General features: G+C 47.3%; 1 protein-coding gene across 2 annotated transcripts; it reads left to right on the forward strand.

Annotated features, from left to right (window-relative positions):
* Positions 1-224: 224 nt before the first annotated feature.
* Positions 225-18,053, forward strand: FOSL2 (FOS like 2, AP-1 transcription factor subunit). 2 transcript variants are annotated; one of them, XM_005532808.3, is made up of 4 exons: positions 225-1,099; positions 7,034-7,288; positions 10,838-10,945; positions 12,424-18,053. In XM_005532808.3, the coding sequence occupies exons 1-4, from the start codon at positions 1,001-1,003 to the stop codon at positions 12,931-12,933; spliced, it is 972 nt and encodes a 323-aa protein (XP_005532865.1). In that variant the 5' UTR covers positions 225-1,000; the 3' UTR covers positions 12,934-18,053. The 2 variants fall into 2 exon arrangements, with proteins under 2 accessions (XP_005532865.1, XP_087908724.1); XM_088052598.1 differs by lacking the exon at positions 225-1,099 and adding an exon at positions 1,132-1,429.
* Positions 18,054-21,131: the final 3,078 nt, after the last annotated feature.

Here is a 21,131-nt window from a genome sequence, read left to right on the forward strand (position 1 = left end):
CAGGGAATCCCTCTCGCAGCGCGTCATCCGCGGCAAGGAAACCCGCGCTCGCGTCGTGCGACGCAAATGACCATTTTTGGCAACGTGCGACAGCGGACGGCACCAAGCGGGGCGGGGGGAGGCGGGGCTTGCCGGGAACCGGGCGCCGCGCTGGCTTCGCCGCTGCGCCTGCCCAGCCGTAGCGACCCGCACCGTGGGCCCGGGAGAGGCGGGTTCAGCGGGACGGGCGGCCCGGCGGAGACGGGCGCTGCTCCCCTGCGGCCGGGCCGGCTCCCCCGCCGCGGCGGCAGGTGGGAGGCTCCGCTCTGGCAAGGTGGGGCCGGTGCGCCGCGGGTTTGACGTGTGCGAGTGCACATGGTGCGGCGGCGGCGGCGGGCGGATAATAAGCGAGCGCGGCCGGGGCAATGCCATTGCTCTGAGTCACCGCGGGCGCACGGAGCTCCCGCTCGCAGCGCCGCCGAGCCCCGGGGCGCAAGACCCGGCTGAGTCACCTTGCGCCGGGATAAGGGGCGGCCGGTGTGTGGTGGTGGTGGAGGAGGAGGTTGGGGAGGCGGAGGAGAACCGCTCCGCCTGCAGCCCCCGGGGCTGGAGCCGCTCCGCCGGCGGGGAGAGTTTCGCCGGGCAGAGCCGAGAGAGGACATCGGCGAGCGCCCGCTTGAGCGCACGGCTCTGCTTCCGCCGCGCCGCCGAGTCCTACCGTCCCGTCCCACAGGCGGTCGGCTGTCAACTGAGCCACTTTATCATCATTGTTATTATTTTTATTTTTGTTGTCTCTTTATTTTTAATTTTTTTTTCTTTTTACCTTCCCCCCCCCCCAATTTCTTCCCCATCTCCAAAGCCGTTTTTATTATTTTTTTCCCCCTTTTCGCGGCGAGCGTTGGGAGGCGAAAGGCAAGAGCCGAAGATTTGGGAGGGAGAAGGGGGCGGAGAGACGGCGAGGGAGCGGCGGGTGTCGGTGTGGGAAGGCGGGGACGCGGCTCCCCCGGCCCGACCTCGGACCATGTACCAGGACTACCCCGGGAACTTCGACACCTCCTCCAGAGGCAGCAGCGGCTCCCCGGGACACCCCGAGACCTACTCGAGTGGCTCAGCCCAGCAGGTAGGGCCGGGTGCTGTCCCTCTTCCCCGGTCCCTCTGGGGGCTGCTCCGAGCTCTCCCGGGACGGGAGTTCACCGCCACGCCCGGGGAGCGGCCGGCGCTTCCTCCGCGGTGGAGGCGCGGACAGCCGGCGTAGAGGCGCCGACCGCGGGGGCGCAGGGGGTGTCGGGGCGTGGGGCTGCCCGCAGCCGCCGCTCCGTCCCGCCGCCCTTAGGGGGGCGCCGCCGTTTGCCTTCCTTCCCTGCCCGCCCGTCCCGGAGCGGTGCCGCGACGCGTCCGGAGGGACGCTGACCGGAGTTCCTCGCCTGTCGGGCCGGGAGCGTTGTGGGAGGTACGGCCTTCTCCCAGCGGGGGAAGGGAGTGCCCGGCGGGCACTCTCCGCCGGCCCAGCCCCAAGTGGAGCGGGGTCGGTGGGCGTGGGTGCCGAGCCCCCGCCTGTCGCCCGGGCACCCGCCGCAGCGTCGGGCCGGGACCCGCTCGGCGGTCAAAGGGCTCCTCCGGGCAACTTCACTGCGAGGTCGGTAACGCCAATACAGGGGTGCACCGAACTCTTCCTCCTTCCTGCTTTTGTTCTTGTGAGCTTCTCGCTGTCCATGTTCATCGCGCCTGCCCGGATTGTGCCCGGGACTCGCCCACAGCACTTTGGGCGGCTTCGCTGCGACTTTGGGAGGTGTCGCCCGAATTATTCGCGGACCTGTTGCAGCTGCCGTGGAATACGGAGGGATGGCTGGAAGTGGGCTCTGGGTCTCCAGCGCCGGGGGTTGTCTGCCCGCTTCTCCCCCACTAAGCTTTGTCGCCGGGGCACTGACACTCTCTTTGCCTTTGCCACGCTGGGACCCCGCGGCCGGCGGCGTGCCGTTCTGCTCAGCCCTCTGCCCGCCCTATCCTTGGTTCTGCCGGGAGCCGCCGGCCGCTCTCCGGCTGGCCGAGGTATTTTCCGAGCGGGAGTTTCCTGGGGCTTGCCCGAGCGCTCCCCGGCCCCGCTCAGAACTCAAGCCCCGCTGCCGGGCGGCGCTTCAAGAATGGGGACTATTTCCTGTAGAAGCGCCGTGAATTCACGGACCTGAAAGCCCAGTCGTGTGGTTTGGGATTTTTTTCCTTTCATTTTTCCTAAGAAAACACCTCAGAATGACTTACATGCCTAGATCGACTAAATCTACCACTTCTGGGGACGGCATTACACAATCGGTCCAGTTATACAAACTTGGGTTATTTCATAACTTGTTTACATCAGCTGGCCGAGCCTTACTCTTTTTTTGTCTTTTCAGAGTTGGGCTTTCTCCGCCCCCCCCCCCCCCCTTTTTTTTTCTCACAATATTATTTCTTGTGTGGCTTGTGTGAGCGAACTAACAGTGTGAGAACAGTGTAGCCTTCGCGTCAAGGAGTTATAGGATAATTAAAAGAGAGGAAAGAAAAAAAAAAAAAAAAGGAAAAAACTCCAGTCTTAAACTCTGCCAGCCGTACCAGCCCGTGACATTCCTCACATTAAAGAAGTTTTACCAGAAATGACTCGCTGCCGCTCCCCGCCTGCTCCAAACGCATCTCGCTGGTGCCCTCTGCGGGCTGAGGACTGGGGTTTCCAGGGATTCTAGCTCAGCTAAAGCTTATTCCCTGGTTTACAGTAAATACTACGGCAGGGTGGGGGAGCGGGAAGGGGGGATGAGAAACTGGAAACGCCCGGCAATCTGCAAATTTTCACTCTCCCTTTTTTCCTGTGATTTAACATCTTTAGATTCAAACACTTGCTGCAGGATGTCGTGAAACTCTGTCATCATATTTGTACTGTCAGTCTGAGCAATAGTTGTGTTTCCCCCTTTTTCTGGGGCTCTACATCTTCCCCAGACAGCTCGCGTGCTTGCCGTTTGATATGGGGACCAAAGCCCAGTTTCTAGGGTTACTATCTGAAACAGGGCTTTGAGCAGGACATTAGCTTAGCGAGAACATAAATATTTTCTTTAAGAATCCAGGACATTTCTCAAGGCCTTGTGCTCCATCTTTCCCTTAATCCTTACAGATGTTGTAGATTAGGATCAAATGTAAGTGTTGCCTTTACCCTAGCAGTTAGGCTGTTCTGCTGATTCTGGTCTATGGAGAGCTGCAGTTTTATCACTACAAAAAATATGCATTGCTGAAATTTTTTCTTTATTGTGTTTTTGCCCCAAAAGCAAAAAAAGATGTATCTGTCACATGCTTAAATGGAAACTGTGTCTCTGAGCCAAAACTTTGATGCTTTTTAATTATTTTTTCCCATACAGCATCACACTGGAACATTTTTCTTTTAAGTTATGTGTCATGCTATTTTCCTAATCACTGACTTGCTATGTGGTAAACATAGACTTTAATGGGAAGAGTTTGTGTACTGTTTCAGAGTGGTCAGCTTTCCCCTGAGATATTATAGCACTGTGTCCAGTTTTCCTTTGAGGAGATGTTCAACATAGGAGAGCCATCAAGGGCTTTGTATTTATTGTAAGATCTATTACATATACACTATATTTGATAATTGAGTAATGTTGAATATGCGCTAGGATTTTTCGTGGTCACTTTATTGTTGGCTTTGATTTCCCCCCCCCCAGCCATTATACCCATTTCTTGACTGTTCTCTGGTGCTGCTCAGCACTTAGTTACAGATGACAGTGAAGGTCCAGAGTGAAGCAAAGACACAGCAGAGTGCCATACAGAAACCTTAAGGTGGAGAAAGGAACCATGAAGCCAAAGCTTGAAATCTCCCCATGCTGTCTGTGCTGCAAAGTTGTGAGCTCCTAATGTAGTTTGCCCCTGCCTGTGGCAGGACTCTCTGGAGCCTCCTCTGTCTGTGGATCTGAGGAGGCTCTCATCCAACCCCATATTTTTAAGGCAGAGCAGAGACTGACCTCAGTTCTTGGCACACTTAATAACAGGACTCTTTCTGTTTGCTGTTTAGTTGTTGGGGTTTTTTAATGATAACTTCATCTGTGTTTGCTTGGGTCAGGAGGAGAGCAGTGGGTTCATGGCTGAGTGCATGCTACATGTGTAGCCCTGCAATCTGCCTATCACTTCATCTTTCTATAGTGCTCTGAATTCCTTGTAGGGAGGAAGAACTGAGAGCTGGCAGAGAGATGTTTCCAGGAGCCTCTTGTGGGTCAGGAGAGGAGAGTTGTGAGAGGAGAAGGCAGGAGGGGGTCTGGAAAGAGAAGTGGGAGGTGGGTGAAGGCAGGCAGTGCTGCCAGGCTAGCAGAGGCATTGAAACTCTCTGAGAGGAGGAGGGATGAGGAGAGAAAAGATGGGGCTGCTTTTTGGGAAAAGGTTTGGCACTTCTGTGTGAGGAGGCTGGTTCTCAAAGGGGCTGTGCAGGAGAGGTGACAGGGAATTCAGGGCCTGCCACTGCAACCAGCAGCATCCCAGGAGTCAGACCTGATGACCATGGGGCAGAATGTGGGGGGCCAGCAGCATTTTGGCACGGCACAGCTGATCTGGTGCAACATCCTAGCAGGGAAAGCAAGGTATGTAGGGAAAGCCTGATCAGTCAGGAAACAATGCTTGTAAAACCTAGTGTTAGACTGAGCATACTGTGTCTTAAGACTCAGATTGACACAGCAGTGTGTCCCTTAATTAGCTACCCAGGAAAAATACTGCCTTTGGAAAGTACAGAATACAGGAAAATACAGGTTTGAGGGATTTTTTTTTTTTTATTTCTAAGATATTTTGAGTTATTAGCAGGGAAGGTGGTGACAGATACGGGGTATAGCACAGAGAGGAACTGTTCTCTTCTCCCAGCTCTGCAAGCAAGCATTGTGGAGATGCAGAGGGATGTGTCTGAACTGAGCAGCTCCCCCTTGCTGTCCAGGAGACACTGCTAGTGTTACAGAAGGGTCCTAGGTTGAATACAGGAGTGATTGGAAATGAAGCACTTGCTTAGTCAATACTCAGAGCCTGATTTTTGTCAGGTGCTTGTATTTTATGTGGTTGATTTGGTGGTGGATCTCACTCTCTCAACCAAAAATTCCTCTGTTGGGAATTTTTAGCATGTTGTTGGGTGTTGGAGGCAAAGGTTAGCTCTGGAATGCCAGTCTCTATGGTAAAGCACCAGAAACTCTCTGGATGTTTTGCAGTCATAGTTTTCTAGTGTCCCTGCAAAGAAGAGAGGACATTCCTTTTCTGCTTTTTTGATGTGAAAGAGAGGGTGGCACAGATAGGTAATGGTCGTGGTAGAAGTCACTTGTGGATCTGGAAGTAGGGCTCAAATCCCTTGAGTTGAGCTCGTGGTTCAACTGGTCTTGCACTTCCTTCTGCAAGGTTAAGGTCCTCTTGTGTTCTGGTTATGGAGGCACCAATGCATCCTCTTCTGTGCTATGTGGTCACAGCCTACACCATGCAGAGCAAAGGAGGGGATTTGCACCCATAAAAGTGTTGACAGTTTGTGGCTCTGAGCCTCTGTAACTAACTGGGAGAGGTGACATGGACTCTGAAATGTGGGATGAGCTGAGGCTGTGTTTGACTCAAGCTCCAAGTAAATCTCTGAGGTGCTGTTGGAGGTTTTACCAAGGTCTTGGCAAAAAGTCATCTTCTCTGTGTAATTTCCCCACCTGCTTTATTTGACTTACTCTTTCCTTCTCTCATCCTTTCTTGCTAGATTTTGAGCTGTTCAGAGGTGCAAGTCAGCAGCTGTCAGTATTCAGACTGGATCTCCTGGTCTTCAGGTGTTCGCAGCTCACTAATGCTGGCCTGTAGCTATCAGCATGTGAAATACTATTTGCAGTAGCCTTGGTTTAACAAAGCTCTTAAGGTGCTTGACTAGGCACACCTTGAAAAGGAAATCTTTGTTGAAGTGGTGTCCCTTATCTGGGACGCTTACCTGAGCTGAGGTCAGGCTGATGCAAGGACTCTCACTTCTCTGGGAAGCTAGGTTGTTGACCCAAGAATGTGCATTTTTCATTTCAGTGAAATAATTTCAAGGCTTGCAAGCCAGTGGTGGTGACAGCTGTGGGTCCTATAAGCCCTGTCCCTTGCTGAGTGATTGCTGGAGCAAGGCTTGTCTGTGTGTTAATTCCAGTTTAACCATTGAAAGCATCCTGAAGGAGCTCAGCATAGACAAAAACATTCTTTCTCTCTGCTTCCCCCTCCGGGGACAAGCAATTGTTTTCCTTGCAATTTAGTGCCAGCATATTATCCAGATGGATTTACCTCTGTCTGAAAGAAGGTGTACATGTATTTTGGAGGCAATCATTAGCTGCTGCCTTCGTTTTACTGCTGCCTTGTTTTGTCTAGACAGTGCAGAGAGCTGCAGGGAACTTGTCCGATCTGAATCCTAAGAACTATTTTATAGGCTGCTATTAAAATACATATCCTTGCACGTAACCATCTCAGGGCTGGGTTTCTTGGTGAGCACAGAGCTACTGAAGGAGAAGCAGGCTGCTGTTCTTGTCATACCAAACCCTACATGGACCAAGCCCAAATTTCAGGGCGATCCTTTCGTGAAAGGACGCTTTGCTCTGCTTGGTAATGGCATTTCAGAACTGAAGCTTCTCTTCCTTTTCTTTGGGCTTGAAGAGAAGTGTTTCTCTAGAAACTCCTTAATTCCCCTTTTGCTCCATGCTGGAAGGAGAGGTGAGCACTGGCAAGAGGTGGCAGCAGTGTTGACAGTGCCTGGGTGGGGAGACTGCACTAGGGTATGCTGCAGAGGTGTTTGGGGGAAGAGGAAAGGGGTTGGGAGAGGGCAGGGCTGCTCTGGAGGGGAAGTGCCTGAGCCCAGTGCCTTCCTCAGAGGGCTGTGGCAGGCAGGGACAGCTTAAGATGCTGCAGAGGCACCAGCTACTGGTGTTTTCGCTTCAGGTGCTGCTTTGGTCCTCACTGGTTCTGCTCCTAAGTGCCTAGCTGGTTTCAGAGTAACCACTTATGTTCTGCTCTCATTGATGGTCTCTTTGCTCCTGTCTCTCTTCTCCTCTGCCTTTCCTCCTAGAAATTTCGAGTAGATATGCCAGGATCAGGCAGTGCTTTTATCCCTACGATCAACGCCATCACAACCAGCCAAGACCTGCAGTGGATGGTCCAGCCCACCGTCATCACCTCCATGTCAAGCCCTTACTCCCGTTCGCACCCCTACAGCCACCCGCTACCACCGCTGTCTTCAGTGGCTGGACACACAGCTCTCCAGCGTCCTGGTGTCATCAAAACCATCGGGACCACAGTGGGACGGAGACGGAGAGATGAACAGGTAACTACAGTGGGGAGAGCAGCTGGGAGTGCCTTGAAAACAGACTTACAGAGATTTTCCCCCTCACCACTCATGAGATCTCCCAGCACCACAGGGGAGTACCAAGGTCCATCCCTGGTGCTGTACACATGCTGGGGCTTCTTAGGGTGGTGTAGGGTGTAAGCTGGAGGGTGACTTTTATTGCTGACTCCTCATCATATGGTGAGATTTATCCAGTTTACCCAAGTGTTTATTTCGTCAAACACTGTGCCTCAGCAGCTCACATTGCAGCTTGGTCTCAAAAGCAGGTGAAACTCTGAAGTTGAGCTCTGGGCTTCAGTTTGAGTGTCTCTACCACTCCAGGCAGAAGGAAACCTCCAAGAAAGCAGAGCAGCTTTCATATAGATCCTTTACAAATCTGACACCAAATTACATCAACTAGTGTTTTCTGTCAGCTTTGTAGCTGCTAGCACTGCTCCAGTCTCTATTTGTGTGATGCCCCCAGTACCAGCCTGCATCATGCAGGGAAGAGCAGCTTCCCTAAAACACCTCAGCTCTAATATGAAGTGCCTTCTGGATGACTGGGATCTAAATCCACCTTCCCACTACAGACCTGGAATCTCTTGATTTTTTTTGGAGCAGTTGGGTGGGGGATCCCATAAGAGATTTCTCTGCTCCAAACCCAGCGGTATTTTCATAACTGGCATGGGGAGGCTTGTATTATTGCTGCCCTGTGTTCAGCTTCCTGATGGGATTATCAAGCTCTGACTCTGGATCTGGTGGACTAGGTGCAGGCATGTCATCTTCTGGAAATCAGCACTGTTGTTCTTATCTTAGTAAGAATCACTTTCTCCAGGGCTGTCTGGTGAGCAGCTACTCAAAGTCCTAGGCTGATTTCTCTTTTAAAAAATAATAATAATAAAAATCTGACTAAACTCCCCGAGTTGTTCCCAAGCAGCATTTGTGTGGGTTGCTGCAGAGCAGTGCAGTGAGACACCCTCCAGACATGAGCGGATGCTGTTGTGTGAGGTCTGTTTCTAGTAAGACTCACCAGCTCCACTTCTACATAATCTGTTTTGATTCAGTCCGATTATTTTATGTGGAGTTGCTGTCTGATTTAGACCCAAGAGGTTAAAAGTCAGAGTTTAGCGGTACCTCTGTGTGGGGAGCTGGTACGGCTGCAGTGAGGACCCTTTTCTGGGAGGAAGGATGGGGTAGCCGTGGTGGTTCTGGTATGTGCCAGCCTTTTCCACCAGCTGGAGCTACTTCCCTGTTCCCTGCATGCAGGGCTGATGTCCAAAGGCAAAGAAAGTCTCACAGAACTGGAGGAATAATTAGCAACAACTAATTTGTTTGACAAATGCTGCCTCTGTGTTCACAAATTGGCTGTGAAGAGATCACCATATTCTCTGCTTTATTTGTTGTTCTGAGTTATTTGCTGAAGGATTCGTGCCAAGCAATTCCTGGCCTGTGGCTTATTTGCAAGCCGTTCATTGTGGGTCATTCAAAGCCAAGTCCTTTTGATTAGACACGTGCTAAGGCACTACCCAGGCATTTTACTGTGCTTAGGTTTCCACAACTGGTGCTTTGAGCACCACAATGGAGTGTCTTTTTGGAAAACATTGTGTAACGCTTTATGAAAAGAGCCTGTTTTGATGAACATTCCTGACAGTGAATGCACGTATTGGGCTTGGACAAGCTACGGATAGTGCATATAGCATGGACAAAAAGAGTGCCCAATCCAACCACTTTCAAACAAATCCAGCAGCCACTGATGGAATATTCCTTTTTAGCTCTGGTAAAATGTTAAGAACATCCATCCAGATTAGGGGCTTCTGCCGACCTGTGCAATTTTTGCAAAGCAGAGTCTCTGAAACAGATAGTTTTTAAATTGCTGAAGGCTCTTGGAGCAGAAATTTTATTCCAAACGTATTTCAATGAGATCTGTGCATTAAAGAGCTCTTGAAAATTTTACACAGGGGTCCCAAGTAAGCATAGCTTCTGTGTGTATGTTCAGTGCTTTGCTATACTGGAGATATTTGTGAGCAAATACATTTTTACCCTGCACTCATATGGGGTGGGAAGTGAGTGGGAGGAGCTGTAGCAGGGAGAGCAGTGCCTACAGGGGCTCCTTACCGGGGGAAATATGCTGCCTAGCAAAGTGGAGGTACTGCCCGCCCCCCCCACCCCCAAGATGGACATTGTGATGGAAAAAGCTTTTGGGCCTATATTCTGTGTCCTGCAATCCTGGAATTGCTTGTGTTGCTCAGTGAGCATCCAGGGGCTCATATTACATGCAGGTGAAATCACAGGCACAGATCAGATCCTGAAAAAAGCTGAAATGAGCGAGTGGAAAGCCCAGAGGCTGAAGTAAACTTACTCAAACTGCAAACATCAAAATTAGGGAGCTAGAGCAAGCCAAAACAAACTAGGTTGAGGTTGGAGTAAAATTAACAATAAAAAGAAAAGATAGTAAAACTGTGAATGTCTCATTTGTGACATTGACAGTGCATGAGGATATTAAAACTGAAGCTTCTCTGAAGAGGTGTTTCCATTCTCTGCTGGCAATCTGTGAGACATGTGTTTTGCCAGGTGTCAGGGTTTTGCTTTCATTTACAGTCACCAGGCCAGAGTCCCTGCAGCACACACGTGCTGGGTGAAACATAAGGCACAAGGTTGGAGTGCAGGGCTGAGCACGTGTCCAGAATCCCCATGCTGGGCTGTCTGCATGGCTTCTGCACGCTGGGTGCCACAGCAGAGTGGAGCCACGCTTGCCCACTCTGTGCCCTGCTGTACTGACTCCCTGGCTTTGGCCATGGCACAAATCTATCTGCTACTGATGGGGTTTGTAAAACCTTGTCTCAAACCCCAAAAGCTAGGCATAGCTTTGACCAGGTCTTGTGAGCTCCTACTCACTTCCTCTGGTTTCACAAAAGTGTAACTGAATGGGTTTTTATGGAATTGCTCCTGATTTACATCAGTGAGGATGTCAGCTGGCCTCAAGAAGCCCTTGATATCGCTGGAGCCTTGCCTGCTGATGCAAGAAGCAGTGTGTTATCTTGCTGAGTGCTCAAAAATCTGAGGTCAGATTTTTGGGTGGTGTAAATCATTGTTGCTTCACGGACTTCATGGGAGCTCTGCTGATTTCCCTGTCTCTCCCTGTACACCATCCCGACCTTCAAGCAAACAACTATTTTTGTGTGGGAAGCAGCAGATATTTTCTTTCAAGAAAGAGGCACTTACAACATCGTGTTCTGGTTTTGCTTAATGTACCACCCAAGTTGTGAAACAGTCAGAGCATCATTTATCTGTTTGGCCTTGGTGCAGATTAACTGTCCTCTTACACAATCTTCTCCCTGTGCCCTGCTCCTTCTACTCACCCTTCCGCTAAGACCTGGTGCAGGCAGAGATACTGCATGCTTTCATCTTCTGCTGACATCAATGATGAGGGGGAGTGCTCGGCATCCTGCTAGATCAGGCTTTTTTCCTTTGCATTGCAGTTAAATCCTCACAAACTTAAAGGAAAGCCTTGCTCAGATCTGATTGGATTTTCTTGGTACTTGCCCACAGCTGTCGCCTGAGGAAGAAGAGAAACGAAGGATCCGGAGAGAGAGGAATAAGCTGGCAGCTGCTAAGTGTCGTAACAGGCGTCGAGAGCTAACAGAGAAACTCCAGGCGGTATGTACCCTGCATACGTTTCTCCTCCCTCGTTACCCACCCTTCCGAACAGCTCCAAGGGCATTGTTCTTCCTCCACCAGCATGTTTGAGAAGATGCTTCAAACACACTCTGCCTTCCTTGTCCAAGGCTGCCCAAGGGTACTGCCCCTATATCAACAGTAACTGATGAGGAGGACTTGGGCCTGGAGCTTAAGACCCTAAAATTCTCTTTCCTGAGTGCTCAAAATGTCCTAGGAGCTCTCTTCCCTCCTTGGTTCTCAACTAACTAGCACAAGTCTCCCTGACTCTGGTCACCTTTCATAAGTGGAAATAAAGACACTGTGTGCCTCAAAGGCAGGCTTTAAGTACAAAAGCACCAAAGAGGTAGGATCATCTAAAAGCTGTAGAAAACAAGGCAGATATGTGTACCTATCAAAGCTATACCCTTTAGGCTTAGTCCTTCTTTGGAGGTGGGATAGTAACTGACTGACTTCAAAAAGGAAGCACCACAGAGACACATACCCTGATACTGTATGAGTAGTAATTAGTAAAGCTGGAGAAGGTAGAAATGAGCATAAGAACGAAGGGGTGATGGGTAAGGCACTCGTTGAAGAGAAGACAAGATTGGGCTGTGTGGAATAAGCTGAAGGAAAGGCTTCAGTGTTCCTGGTCAAGAACCAAGAGCCTGGTTTTATCCAATGATCTTGTTAACAAGCACAGCAGCAGTGAAAGCACACCTGTCAAATGTGCTACTGCTTCAAATTAGGAGGTGTTCTCAGTGTAGGGGAGGCAGGATATCCTATAGAAATGTTGTGACTATAGCGATAGAAGTGAGAGCAGTGTGCAAAGTGGGAAGTCATATCCTGAAGGGCTAAGTGTGAGTTTTGTGAAGTTACAAGTTCCTCACATGGGAAGGTGTACTAACTGCTCCCAGGCTGACTATGATCCATCTGCATGATGTGACCATGGGAAAGCTAAATATATTAATCGTAGGATGCATCAGGGGGTGATCCAGTGTTAGTCCTTTGGGCAAGAGTTAGACAAGTGTCAGACCTAATCTGGAATATGCACTAAAGAAATAAAATGGAAACAGTTTAGCGACTGCTATACACTACCTCTTCAAAGTGCAAAGAATATTACTAGCCTAACATAAAAAAACAATGGGAGGAGATCTGCATCCTCTGCTAAGGTGTCTGTCAGGCAGAGAGCAAGGGAGGAGACTGAAGTCACAGGCCAAGACAGTAGCAAAAACTTGCCATCAGAAAATTAAGGCAAATTCATGAGATTATAACCGTTAGATTGGTGATGTTTGGGAATAGCCTACAAGTAGACATGTGAAACGTAAGATGCTCCACTGGCAATGACCTGGTTGTCTGCTTGGCTCATTAAGAGTCTGGGGTGTATCTGCCTGTGCCAGATGGGGTCTGGACTTGGTGGCCCTGTTCCATGTGAGTAGTTTGAGCCTTTGCTATTTTATTTATTCCCTTTTTGTCTGCAGGAAACTGAAGTACTGGAGGAGGAGAAGTCAGTGCTGCAGAAGGAGATTGCTGAGCTCCAGAAGGAGAAGGAGAAGCTGGAGTTTATGCTGGTGGCTCATAGCCCTGTGTGCAAAATCAGCCCCGAGGAACGTCGGAGCCCACCATCCAGCAGCCTCCAGGGCATTCGGACTGGAGCAAGTGGAGCGGTGGTGGTAAAACAGGAGCCTGTGGAGGAAGAGATCCCATCTTCCTCTTTGGTTCTTGACAAAGCCCAGAGGTCTGTCATTAAGCCCATCAGCATTGCTGGAGGTTTTTATGGGGAGGAGGCACTCAACACTCCCATTGTGGCGACCTCAACACCAGCCATCACTCCTGGCTCTTCCAACTTGGTGTTCACCTACCCTAACGTGTTGGATCAGGAGTCTCCTCTCTCCCCTTCTGAGTCCTGCTCCAAAGCTCACCGGAGAAGCAGCAGCAGTGGGGACCAGTCCTCAGATTCTTTGAACTCTCCCACCTTGCTGGCATTGTAATCCCCCTGCAGCTCCCCATTTTGCCAGTGTGTTATATCCCCCACAGCACCATGGGGGGAGCCCCCTCCATGGGATTAGAGACAGGCACAGGATCGTTCAAGCACAAGGGCAGCAAGAACAAGGATGGGGAAGTGCTACAGCTCCAGGAAGGAGAGTGAGGACCAACGCCAGCTCCCTGGAGACAGGAAACAGGAGGGTGGGACTGACATGCCAGGGTTGTTCAGAGAGGGTGATGTCCCCTCTGTAGGGACTGCCCATGGAAACCTCTTTGTGGCTATAGTGGACTTGGGGAGCACTCCTGGCCAGGACCGAAGGCGAGCTGCAGACAGTTGCTAGTCATTCCTTTCCTTTGTGGATTGACCTGATAGGTTGCGCTCTGTGCTTAAATCATTCTGGTTAGTGGTCTTACAACTTCTCTCTTTTGTGCTTGCTCTCTCTCTCTCTCTCTCTCTCTGCTTATCATTTCCAGTGTTGTCGATCCCATTACATTTCACTCAGTTACTCTGAACTCTAAAGTCTTATTAGGATCTGACCTCTTGGGAATAGCTGTGGAAAACATGTAGGGTTGCCCAGACAGAGGGATGACAGCTGGGAAGACCAGGAGATGGGGGGGACCAAGAGGAGCCCAAGAGCTCAGCAGCAAGGGCAGAGCTTGTAGTCTCTAGCCTGAGGCACAGAGACAGCAGAAGGCTCATGTGGAAGCCTTTCTTTTTTAAAAAGATATATTTATCCCCTTGGGCTCCTCAAAAAAACAAGTTAGCATCTCAGGGCCAAAGTAGCATCAGAAAAGCTGCTGTGCTGACACGTAGCAGTCTCTGGCAGGGTTTTACCCTAGTTCGCTGGATATCAAGTCTGCTGCTTGTTGTTTACTTTTCCTGGGCTGCCTGCTGTCTAGGGAGTATTACATCTTCCTTCCCATCAGGGCTCCTGACTCAGAGGCTGATCTCTTCCTGCTAGTAAATCTTCCTCTCCCCTTGGCCATTTGCAGAACATGCTACAAAAAAATAGGTGGTACCACATGCCTGTAAATCTAGGATGGAGACTGGCAGCAGCTGAGACAGTGAAATTAGCTGGCTGTACCCTTGCTGATTTTTTCATTGTTGGGAAACAAAGCAGCATGTATCCACCAGCACAGCATAGGCCACAAGGCCCCAGCTCCTAACCAGGCAGGAATGGCATGGATAAAGTGTTGACCTTGTTGAACTAAAACAGCTTCTGACAAGCTCTGGCAAATGACAGATTGACAGCTGGTGAAAATCAATTGGCATTATTTGCCCCTTTGTCTTTGGCCTCTGGTTTTTCTTTGCATTACAGTTGATCTCATTTTGTTGTGATTGATTGGCCTGAAGACAAAGAATCAAACCAAAGGGCTCTTTCCCTAGTCTTGGGTCCTTCTCTAGCCTGTGGACTTGACTGTTAGTACTAAGTGCTTACAGAGAGCACAAGCTCTCCAGTGCTCATGTTCACCACTGAAAACAGAAATGTGTGTAATCTGTTTCTGCTTGGAGCCAAGCTCAATTCCTGTTGATGTCAAGGCACTGGCAAACCATGACCCTGTGCACGCTAGGATTGCCCAGCTTGCCAGCTAAACCACTTAGGAGATAGCTCTTTGGTCCTGCTTATTGAAGCTGTGGTGACAGCTATTTTTTTTTGGTGTGAGATTGTCTTTTTCTTTTATACACACACACACACACACATACATAATTTTTTTTAATTTTTTTTAATCAACCAAAACTGGGACATTTCTTGTTCAGGCTGGACCTGGAGAAATGCAACATACATTATAGGGTTAGTTGTAAGAGATGCAATACTGCTGCAGTCCCCACCAACTCCACTGGAAATTTATAGGGTTTAGTCTTGTGGAACTGGAACTTTACTCAGCAGGGCTGGCTTCTGTCAAACTCTGGCCACTCCCATTCCTTGAATCATTTCAAAGGGACACTATTCTGGATCTAAAGGTGGACTTTGGCTTTTTAATTATAACTATTATTTTTAACCCAGGTATTTACCAAACCTGATAGAAATATATGAGTGATCTTTTTGCTTCATAAAGCTGATTGGATTCAGGCTTTTTCTGTATTGCTTAAACACTTCCATTTTGATATTGGTGCTACAGGTTTCAAATGGAGGTTACGCAGAAAGTGAAATTAGTAAAGGAGTTGTATTGTCTTTACATGTACATCAAAACTTCCTTTTTAATAAAGTAGATCTTAAATTTCTCATAGTTAGCAGAGAGGATACACTTTTCCTGGGGTTTTACATAGATGATATCACTTTAGGTGAAACTACAGCTTCTCTGTTTCTGTTTTGCCAAATGCTTGTTTGGGCCACTCTGGACTGAAAACCTAAAGCTATTAATAAAACATCTCTGCATGTAGTTTCCACACATTTTTGAGAACACAACACTGACAAGTGGTGGGTGAATCCTAAAATGATGCATCTACTTTTGAGGCTAGCTGACCAGGATTGCTGTCTCTTGTGAGATCAGGAACATCCACCCCTTGTAGGGGTTTCAGGAAGTCAGGTGTCTCCTCAGATCTGGTGGAACAACAGAAACCTACCTTTGCTTCTGGTCACTGAATCATTGCCAAAAGGAGGTGCAGCTGGTCCTTGTCCACTGCCTCCTGTCTGGTCATTGACTTGCTCAAAGAAAATATGCTCCCGTTTCCTGACCTGTGATACTGATGGGAGCCATGTGAAACTGCTCAGGAAAGAGGATTATTTTCTACTGTTTGGAAAAAGCCCCAGAGACCTTGTGCCTGTCCGTTTTCTTCCTCAAGTCTCTCAAACAATGTCTGTGTTGGGATCACTTGTCTCTGGCCTTTTGTATTTCATGGATCAGCCTTACTTTTGTTTAGTTTCTTGCAGGCAGGTACAACTTCACTTCTGTTCTGGTCTGGCCCTACATTCTTCTTTTCTTCATTTCTGGTGTGCTCTTTGGGAACTGATTGTCCTTCCCATGCCCAAAATGTTATTTTCCATGAGCACCTTCCCTGCCAATTCCTATATGTAGTGTCTCCATGTTCTGCATGTAGTGGGGATGTGGGAGCTGTTGTAACTTGTGCTGACAGAGTTGTTGAAGTCAATAGAAAAAGGCCCAGGGAATTTCAGCTGGTATCAGGTCAGTGCCCTGGTGACTGGCCCAACAAAGTCTCTCCTAACATTCTAAATTAATCAATGCCAAACTGGGAGGAGTAGTAGCAGCTGCATTGAAGGAAACATTCAGCTTCTAGGTGATGTTTGCCATTCCAGTTATGCCCTCATTCCTTCTTTTCCTTTCACAGTTGTGGCATTGCCTTCATATATTCTTTTCTTGTAGATGTGGAGACTGGGTAAGTCTCAATCCACTTGTGGTGTGATGGGCTTTGGGACCAACATGCTGGGGACAGTAGCTCTCTGTTGTGTTTTTATAATTATTATTTAAATGATCTATTTAGTTTATCTGAACTTTTAATTTTGCTGCTTACTGTATGTAGGATCCACCTGGCCTTCATCCTAAATGAAAAGAAAAAAACAAAATGAAAACAAACCTAAGACACCTCCCTTCTCCTTGGTCTCTTATTATTTATTGGCAGGCAGCCGTCTTGTGCCTGCTCTAGCAGATCTGCCTGCCATTAATTTAACATCCTCCCAAATCACATTCCTGGTGTTTGGTTGTTGCTTCTTTTTTTCTTTTTGTTACTGTTTTGTTTTTTTTTTCATTCTAAAACAGACTTCTGAAATATAAGAAATCTTATTATCATGACACAAGTTCATTTTCATTAGGAAGGCCAAGTCAAACATTTTAAGAGGTGGGGGGAACAATATACATTTATTTCTTATTTATTTATCATGTTTACATCTTTTTTTTTTTTTCTGTTCAAGACTTGGATATAATAAAGAAAGCATTAAAAATACTACAATCTTCTTTTCTTTTTTTAGGCTAATAATTTTTTTGATTCCTTAAATAAAAGAATCTGAGTTTTGTTGTCTGTATAAAATGTAAAAAGAGATAAGTTTTTAAAGGTTCATTACCATTCCTCTGTGAACAGTAGGTGGAGTTCAGGACAAATCTCAGAATACAAGATAATAATAAAATCTCATCCTGTTTTACTTAATTGTTCCCCTCCTATCCTGTATGATTAAAGGGTTATTCCACTTTCTTGTTTGTGGTTACTTGATGTTAAAACCATATTAAAATGTGTAGGAAATAGGTATCCAATTGTTTTTGCTCAGTGAGAGGATAAACTGTTGTATATATCTTGATATACTGTGTAGTTCAAAGTAACATCAGTAAGGGATAGTGCATCTTTATTAGAGTGATAAGTTACTAGTGTCACTAAAGTCTGCTTTGAGATTCAGAAAGGGCCTGGTTCTGATTCCACTCACATGGAACAAATTCAAAGCATTAGTAGCATTTTGCTGCTGTGAAGCAGGTGTCAGTAGTGAAATGAAGTCTCAGTGACTAATAGGTGACCATGAGGATTGTTGAAGGTTTGAGGGCACCATTTTCTTTTTTTCCTCAAAAGTTTTAGATCATGCATTTTCTTTTTTACTGTCTGCAGTGAAATAGTTTCTGCCTCAGAAGTTCTTAAAGATGACTGCTGAAGTGGGACCTTTCTTTGCTCATAGTGATCTTGATGTCATTTTTGCAGTTTTGGGGAATTTCAGCTCTGAGGCATTCTCTCTGATATTGTGTCTTTTCTGTTCTAATTATTTTACTGAATTATAGGCCTAGAGTATTTGCACTAAAACAAAAGGCTTGTTAGAGAAAGCTTGCTGCTACAAAAGAAAGAACATACAAAAATGGTTTTGCTTGTACGATTTTAACAGAGTAGCATTTTGTAGAATGAAATTAATCTAGACTGAAAAGAAAAAATTACTTTTCTTTTTTCCTCTGCACCTTCTCCCCCCATACTCCTTTCTTTTCATCCAATTCCTCAGTGGTATGATGTTACCCCCTTCTCTTTTGGTGCTCAGTTGTAATGATTGGCTGTATTATTGACTATGCTGCGGAGTTATGACACTTGTAAATCTCATTTTAATGACATTGTGGACACTTTTGTACAGCAAGAACTAACTGGAGTTCTCTCTGTTAATTGAAGTCATTAAAAAGCTCCCTTTGCCATGAACAATTAAAAGCTTGCATGTTTCTTCACTATGAACAAATGGGTTCAGCATTGCCAGGTGCCTGGTTGCAGCACATTTCAAGGCTTCTTTCATAAGATCAGCTGCGATCCTGACAGCTGTTACCTGTAACAATGGTAGATGGGGCAGAGGCTAGCAGAGCAGCCCACCTGGGCTAAAAGGAAAACAAAACACAAATCCTTTCATCTTGGCTTCAAAAAGGAAAAGGATAGAGGTAGACAATGTGTGCTGACTTTTTTTGTTTGTTTGTTTGTTTTAAATATCCTCAAGCAGAAGGAGTCAAAGCTTCTGCTCTGAAAATTTGGGGTGGAGAGCATGGTTGCTTCACTGGCAGCAAGGAGGAAGTTAAGATGGAATTCCCTTGCTTGCCTGGGGAAAGCTCCAGCCTCTGGAGTGGAAGGAACTCAAATACATCACATTAGGAGTGGAGGATGTCATATTCAAGTTCAAAATGAAACATCAGTGGGAAAGGAGATAGGTGAATCATGGCCTGCCAAGCTGGCACCAGACCAAGCTTCTTCTTACTCATGGACTTCCTTAAGAGTAATGTCTGTGCTGGTTTCCTGCTGGTCCCTGTCCCTTGTTGGTTTTTTTTCCCTCTTTTTTGCTTTTTTTTATTTTTTAACCCGTGTTCTCACAATTCTATGGGAAAGGAGATGAGAGATGCTGGATTAAGTTATATGGTGTATAGAAACTATTTGTGAAGTTATAGGGAATGCTGGAGGTATCAGTTACCAGAAGAGGGAATACATGCACATGCCTGTGTGAAATGAGCTCAGCTCTCAGGAATCCATACTGTAGGAAAGTTGACATGAAATCAGCATAAGAGGGTTTGAGCTTTAGAGCAGGACCCAGCCTGGTCAAGGATGACAGAGGAGTAAGGGAGAGCCTATGGTAAGCTTTTTCTAAATGCACTTGTCCTGGTATGGCTAAAGGAAAAAGCAGATATTCTAGCTGGTACGGCAACTACAATCAAATATGCCAAAGGAGCATCATCTCTTAATATCTAACTCCATTGGGCCTTGGGCATGGTGGGGGAGTCCCCATTTGATCTCCTACTTCATACAAGCCTTCTCCAATGAGAGTGCTTCCAGGATTTCCTTCTTCTCAAAGGGCTTTCCCATTACACTGCTGCACAGAGTCATCCAGTCTCAATTTTGTCAAACCAGCTCCTTTGGCAGTGTATACCTCCTCCGCCCCTTCCCAAAAAAAGGCTAACAGGCAGATATGTTCTTGCTCCCTAAGCTCCTGTTTGCTCACAGCGCCCTTCAGAAAGGCTTAATGTTGCTTGACTGCAAATGCTGCTTGCGAGGCCCAGCCTCCCACCTGATTTTCTCCCAGCAGTGGCTGGCTGTGACTGCCTTTGATCATCATTAGCTGTGGACCCTGGAACGTCCTCAGCAGTTACTGTAACTTGGTTATGAAGGATGAAATTGCATAGCAGAGAAAACTTTTCCACCAGTCTTCTAGCTTTGAGAGGCAGATATTTGACATGGAAATTATATTTTTTCCAACATCCTCATCTTGGTTTAGATCACTTTACATAGGGAATTTCCCCTCCTTCCAAAACAGGCTCATCCTCTCTACCCTGCAATGCCCTAACCCTGTGATGAGAGAGAGAGTGATCTGTATCTTACCACAGGGTAGGCAGAGTTGTACTGGAAGAGAGATTACCCATTCCTTTAGCAGGAAAGTTTGTGAGGGACATCTGCATCAAAAACTCTTACATCAGGATCAGTATACATCCCAATGATGTATTTATACATACAATCATGGAAAGAGACTCCCCGTTCTCTTTTGTCTCTCCCCAGAATATGATACTCATCTCTGGAGTTCTCCTTGTGGTCATATTTCTTATTGACCAAAGCACTGGCTCCTCTCTCCAAGCTGCATGTGTGGGTAGCCCAGTCTTCCTACCCGGAGTGGAGACCCCACCTGGAACAGAGCTTTTGTGGTAAGAGAAAGCCTAGAGGAGTTGCCTGAATATATCATGCCAGAGAATCTCAAGTTGTCAGATGAAGGTTTCTGGTGATTTTTTCTTTTTTTTCACTTTTAAAATTTTATCTAGAACCTGTAGGAGCAGCTACAGGAACACTGCAGAAATTCTGCAGTCAATGGAAAGAACAAGCATGTGTTAAATCTGAAGAAAGCTTGATAGCAAGAAGAGCTGGAGTGGGAGTGTGGGGGAAAGGAGGGCATCCAGAACACTGGTTTGAAGTGATGTTTCCACTGCCATGTGGGAAGGACGTAACAGAGAAATGGTGACATGGTTATTGCACCAGATACCCCAAAGTGGAAAAAATGACGCATTAAAAAATGCCCATAAAACACTGCACTGTATGGTCCTGTTCTACTGATATCTCTATGTCCTGAAATTTCATATCATCGTAACAAGTGTTTCTGCTCAGTCTTACATGGCACTAGTGAGGCTTCCATTCAGCAGTGCCTGGCCAGTGTCAGGGCAATGAACAGTGCAGATGGATTATCAGATGGGTGGAAGTTGCTGGCACCCTCTCATAGGGCTGAGGTTTAAATGAAAGTTTTTCATGTGTGTTCCAGTGTAGTGAGATCCAGTACACCTCGGGAAGATATTCCTTGATGAAGACAGGACAAGGCTGGGAGGAAAGGCCAAGACAGCTGGGAATATTTGGCTATGAGAAAAGAAGGCTAAGGGAGGATCTTACCAAAGTGTGTCAATACCTCATGGGGGTAGGGAACAAAGGAGATGCAATCATGCTTTTTGCAGTAGTACAAAGTGACAGGATGAGAGGCAATGGTCACAATTTGTAACAGAGGACATGAAAGTAACTTTTTCACTGAGAAGGTGGTCAAACACTGCCAAAGGTTGACCAGGGAAGTTTGTGGAGTCTCCATCCTTGGAGACATTCAAAACTAGACTGGACGTGGCTCTCAGCAATCTGCTCCAACTGACCCTGTTTGAGCAAAAGTGTGGACGAGACATTCTCCTGTGATGCCTTCCAATCTCAATCATTCTGTGTTTCTGCTTTTCATTCCACATAGTCCTGAAGGAACATATTGTGAGCATATTTCTTTCCCCCTCGCAGTGCTAT

This window comes from Pseudopodoces humilis, chromosome 3 (assembly GCF_049639895.1).
Source record: "Pseudopodoces humilis isolate 2021_Gansu_Grassland_sample_001 chromosome 3, ASM4963989v1, whole genome shotgun sequence".
Taxonomy (NCBI): domain Eukaryota; kingdom Metazoa; phylum Chordata; class Aves; order Passeriformes; family Paridae; genus Pseudopodoces; species Pseudopodoces humilis.

Coding starts and splice junctions, on each gene's coding strand:
- FOSL2 (XM_005532808.3), top strand. CDS start 1,001: ATGTACCAGGACTACCCCGGGAACTTCGACACCTCCTCCAGAGGCAGC. Junction 1,100..7,033: donor CGAGTGGCTCAGCCCAGCAG/GTAGGGCCGGGT, acceptor CTTTCCTCCTAG/AAATTTCGAGTAGATATGCC. Junction 7,289..10,837: donor GGAGACGGAGAGATGAACAG/GTAACTACAGTG, acceptor ACTTGCCCACAG/CTGTCGCCTGAGGAAGAAGA.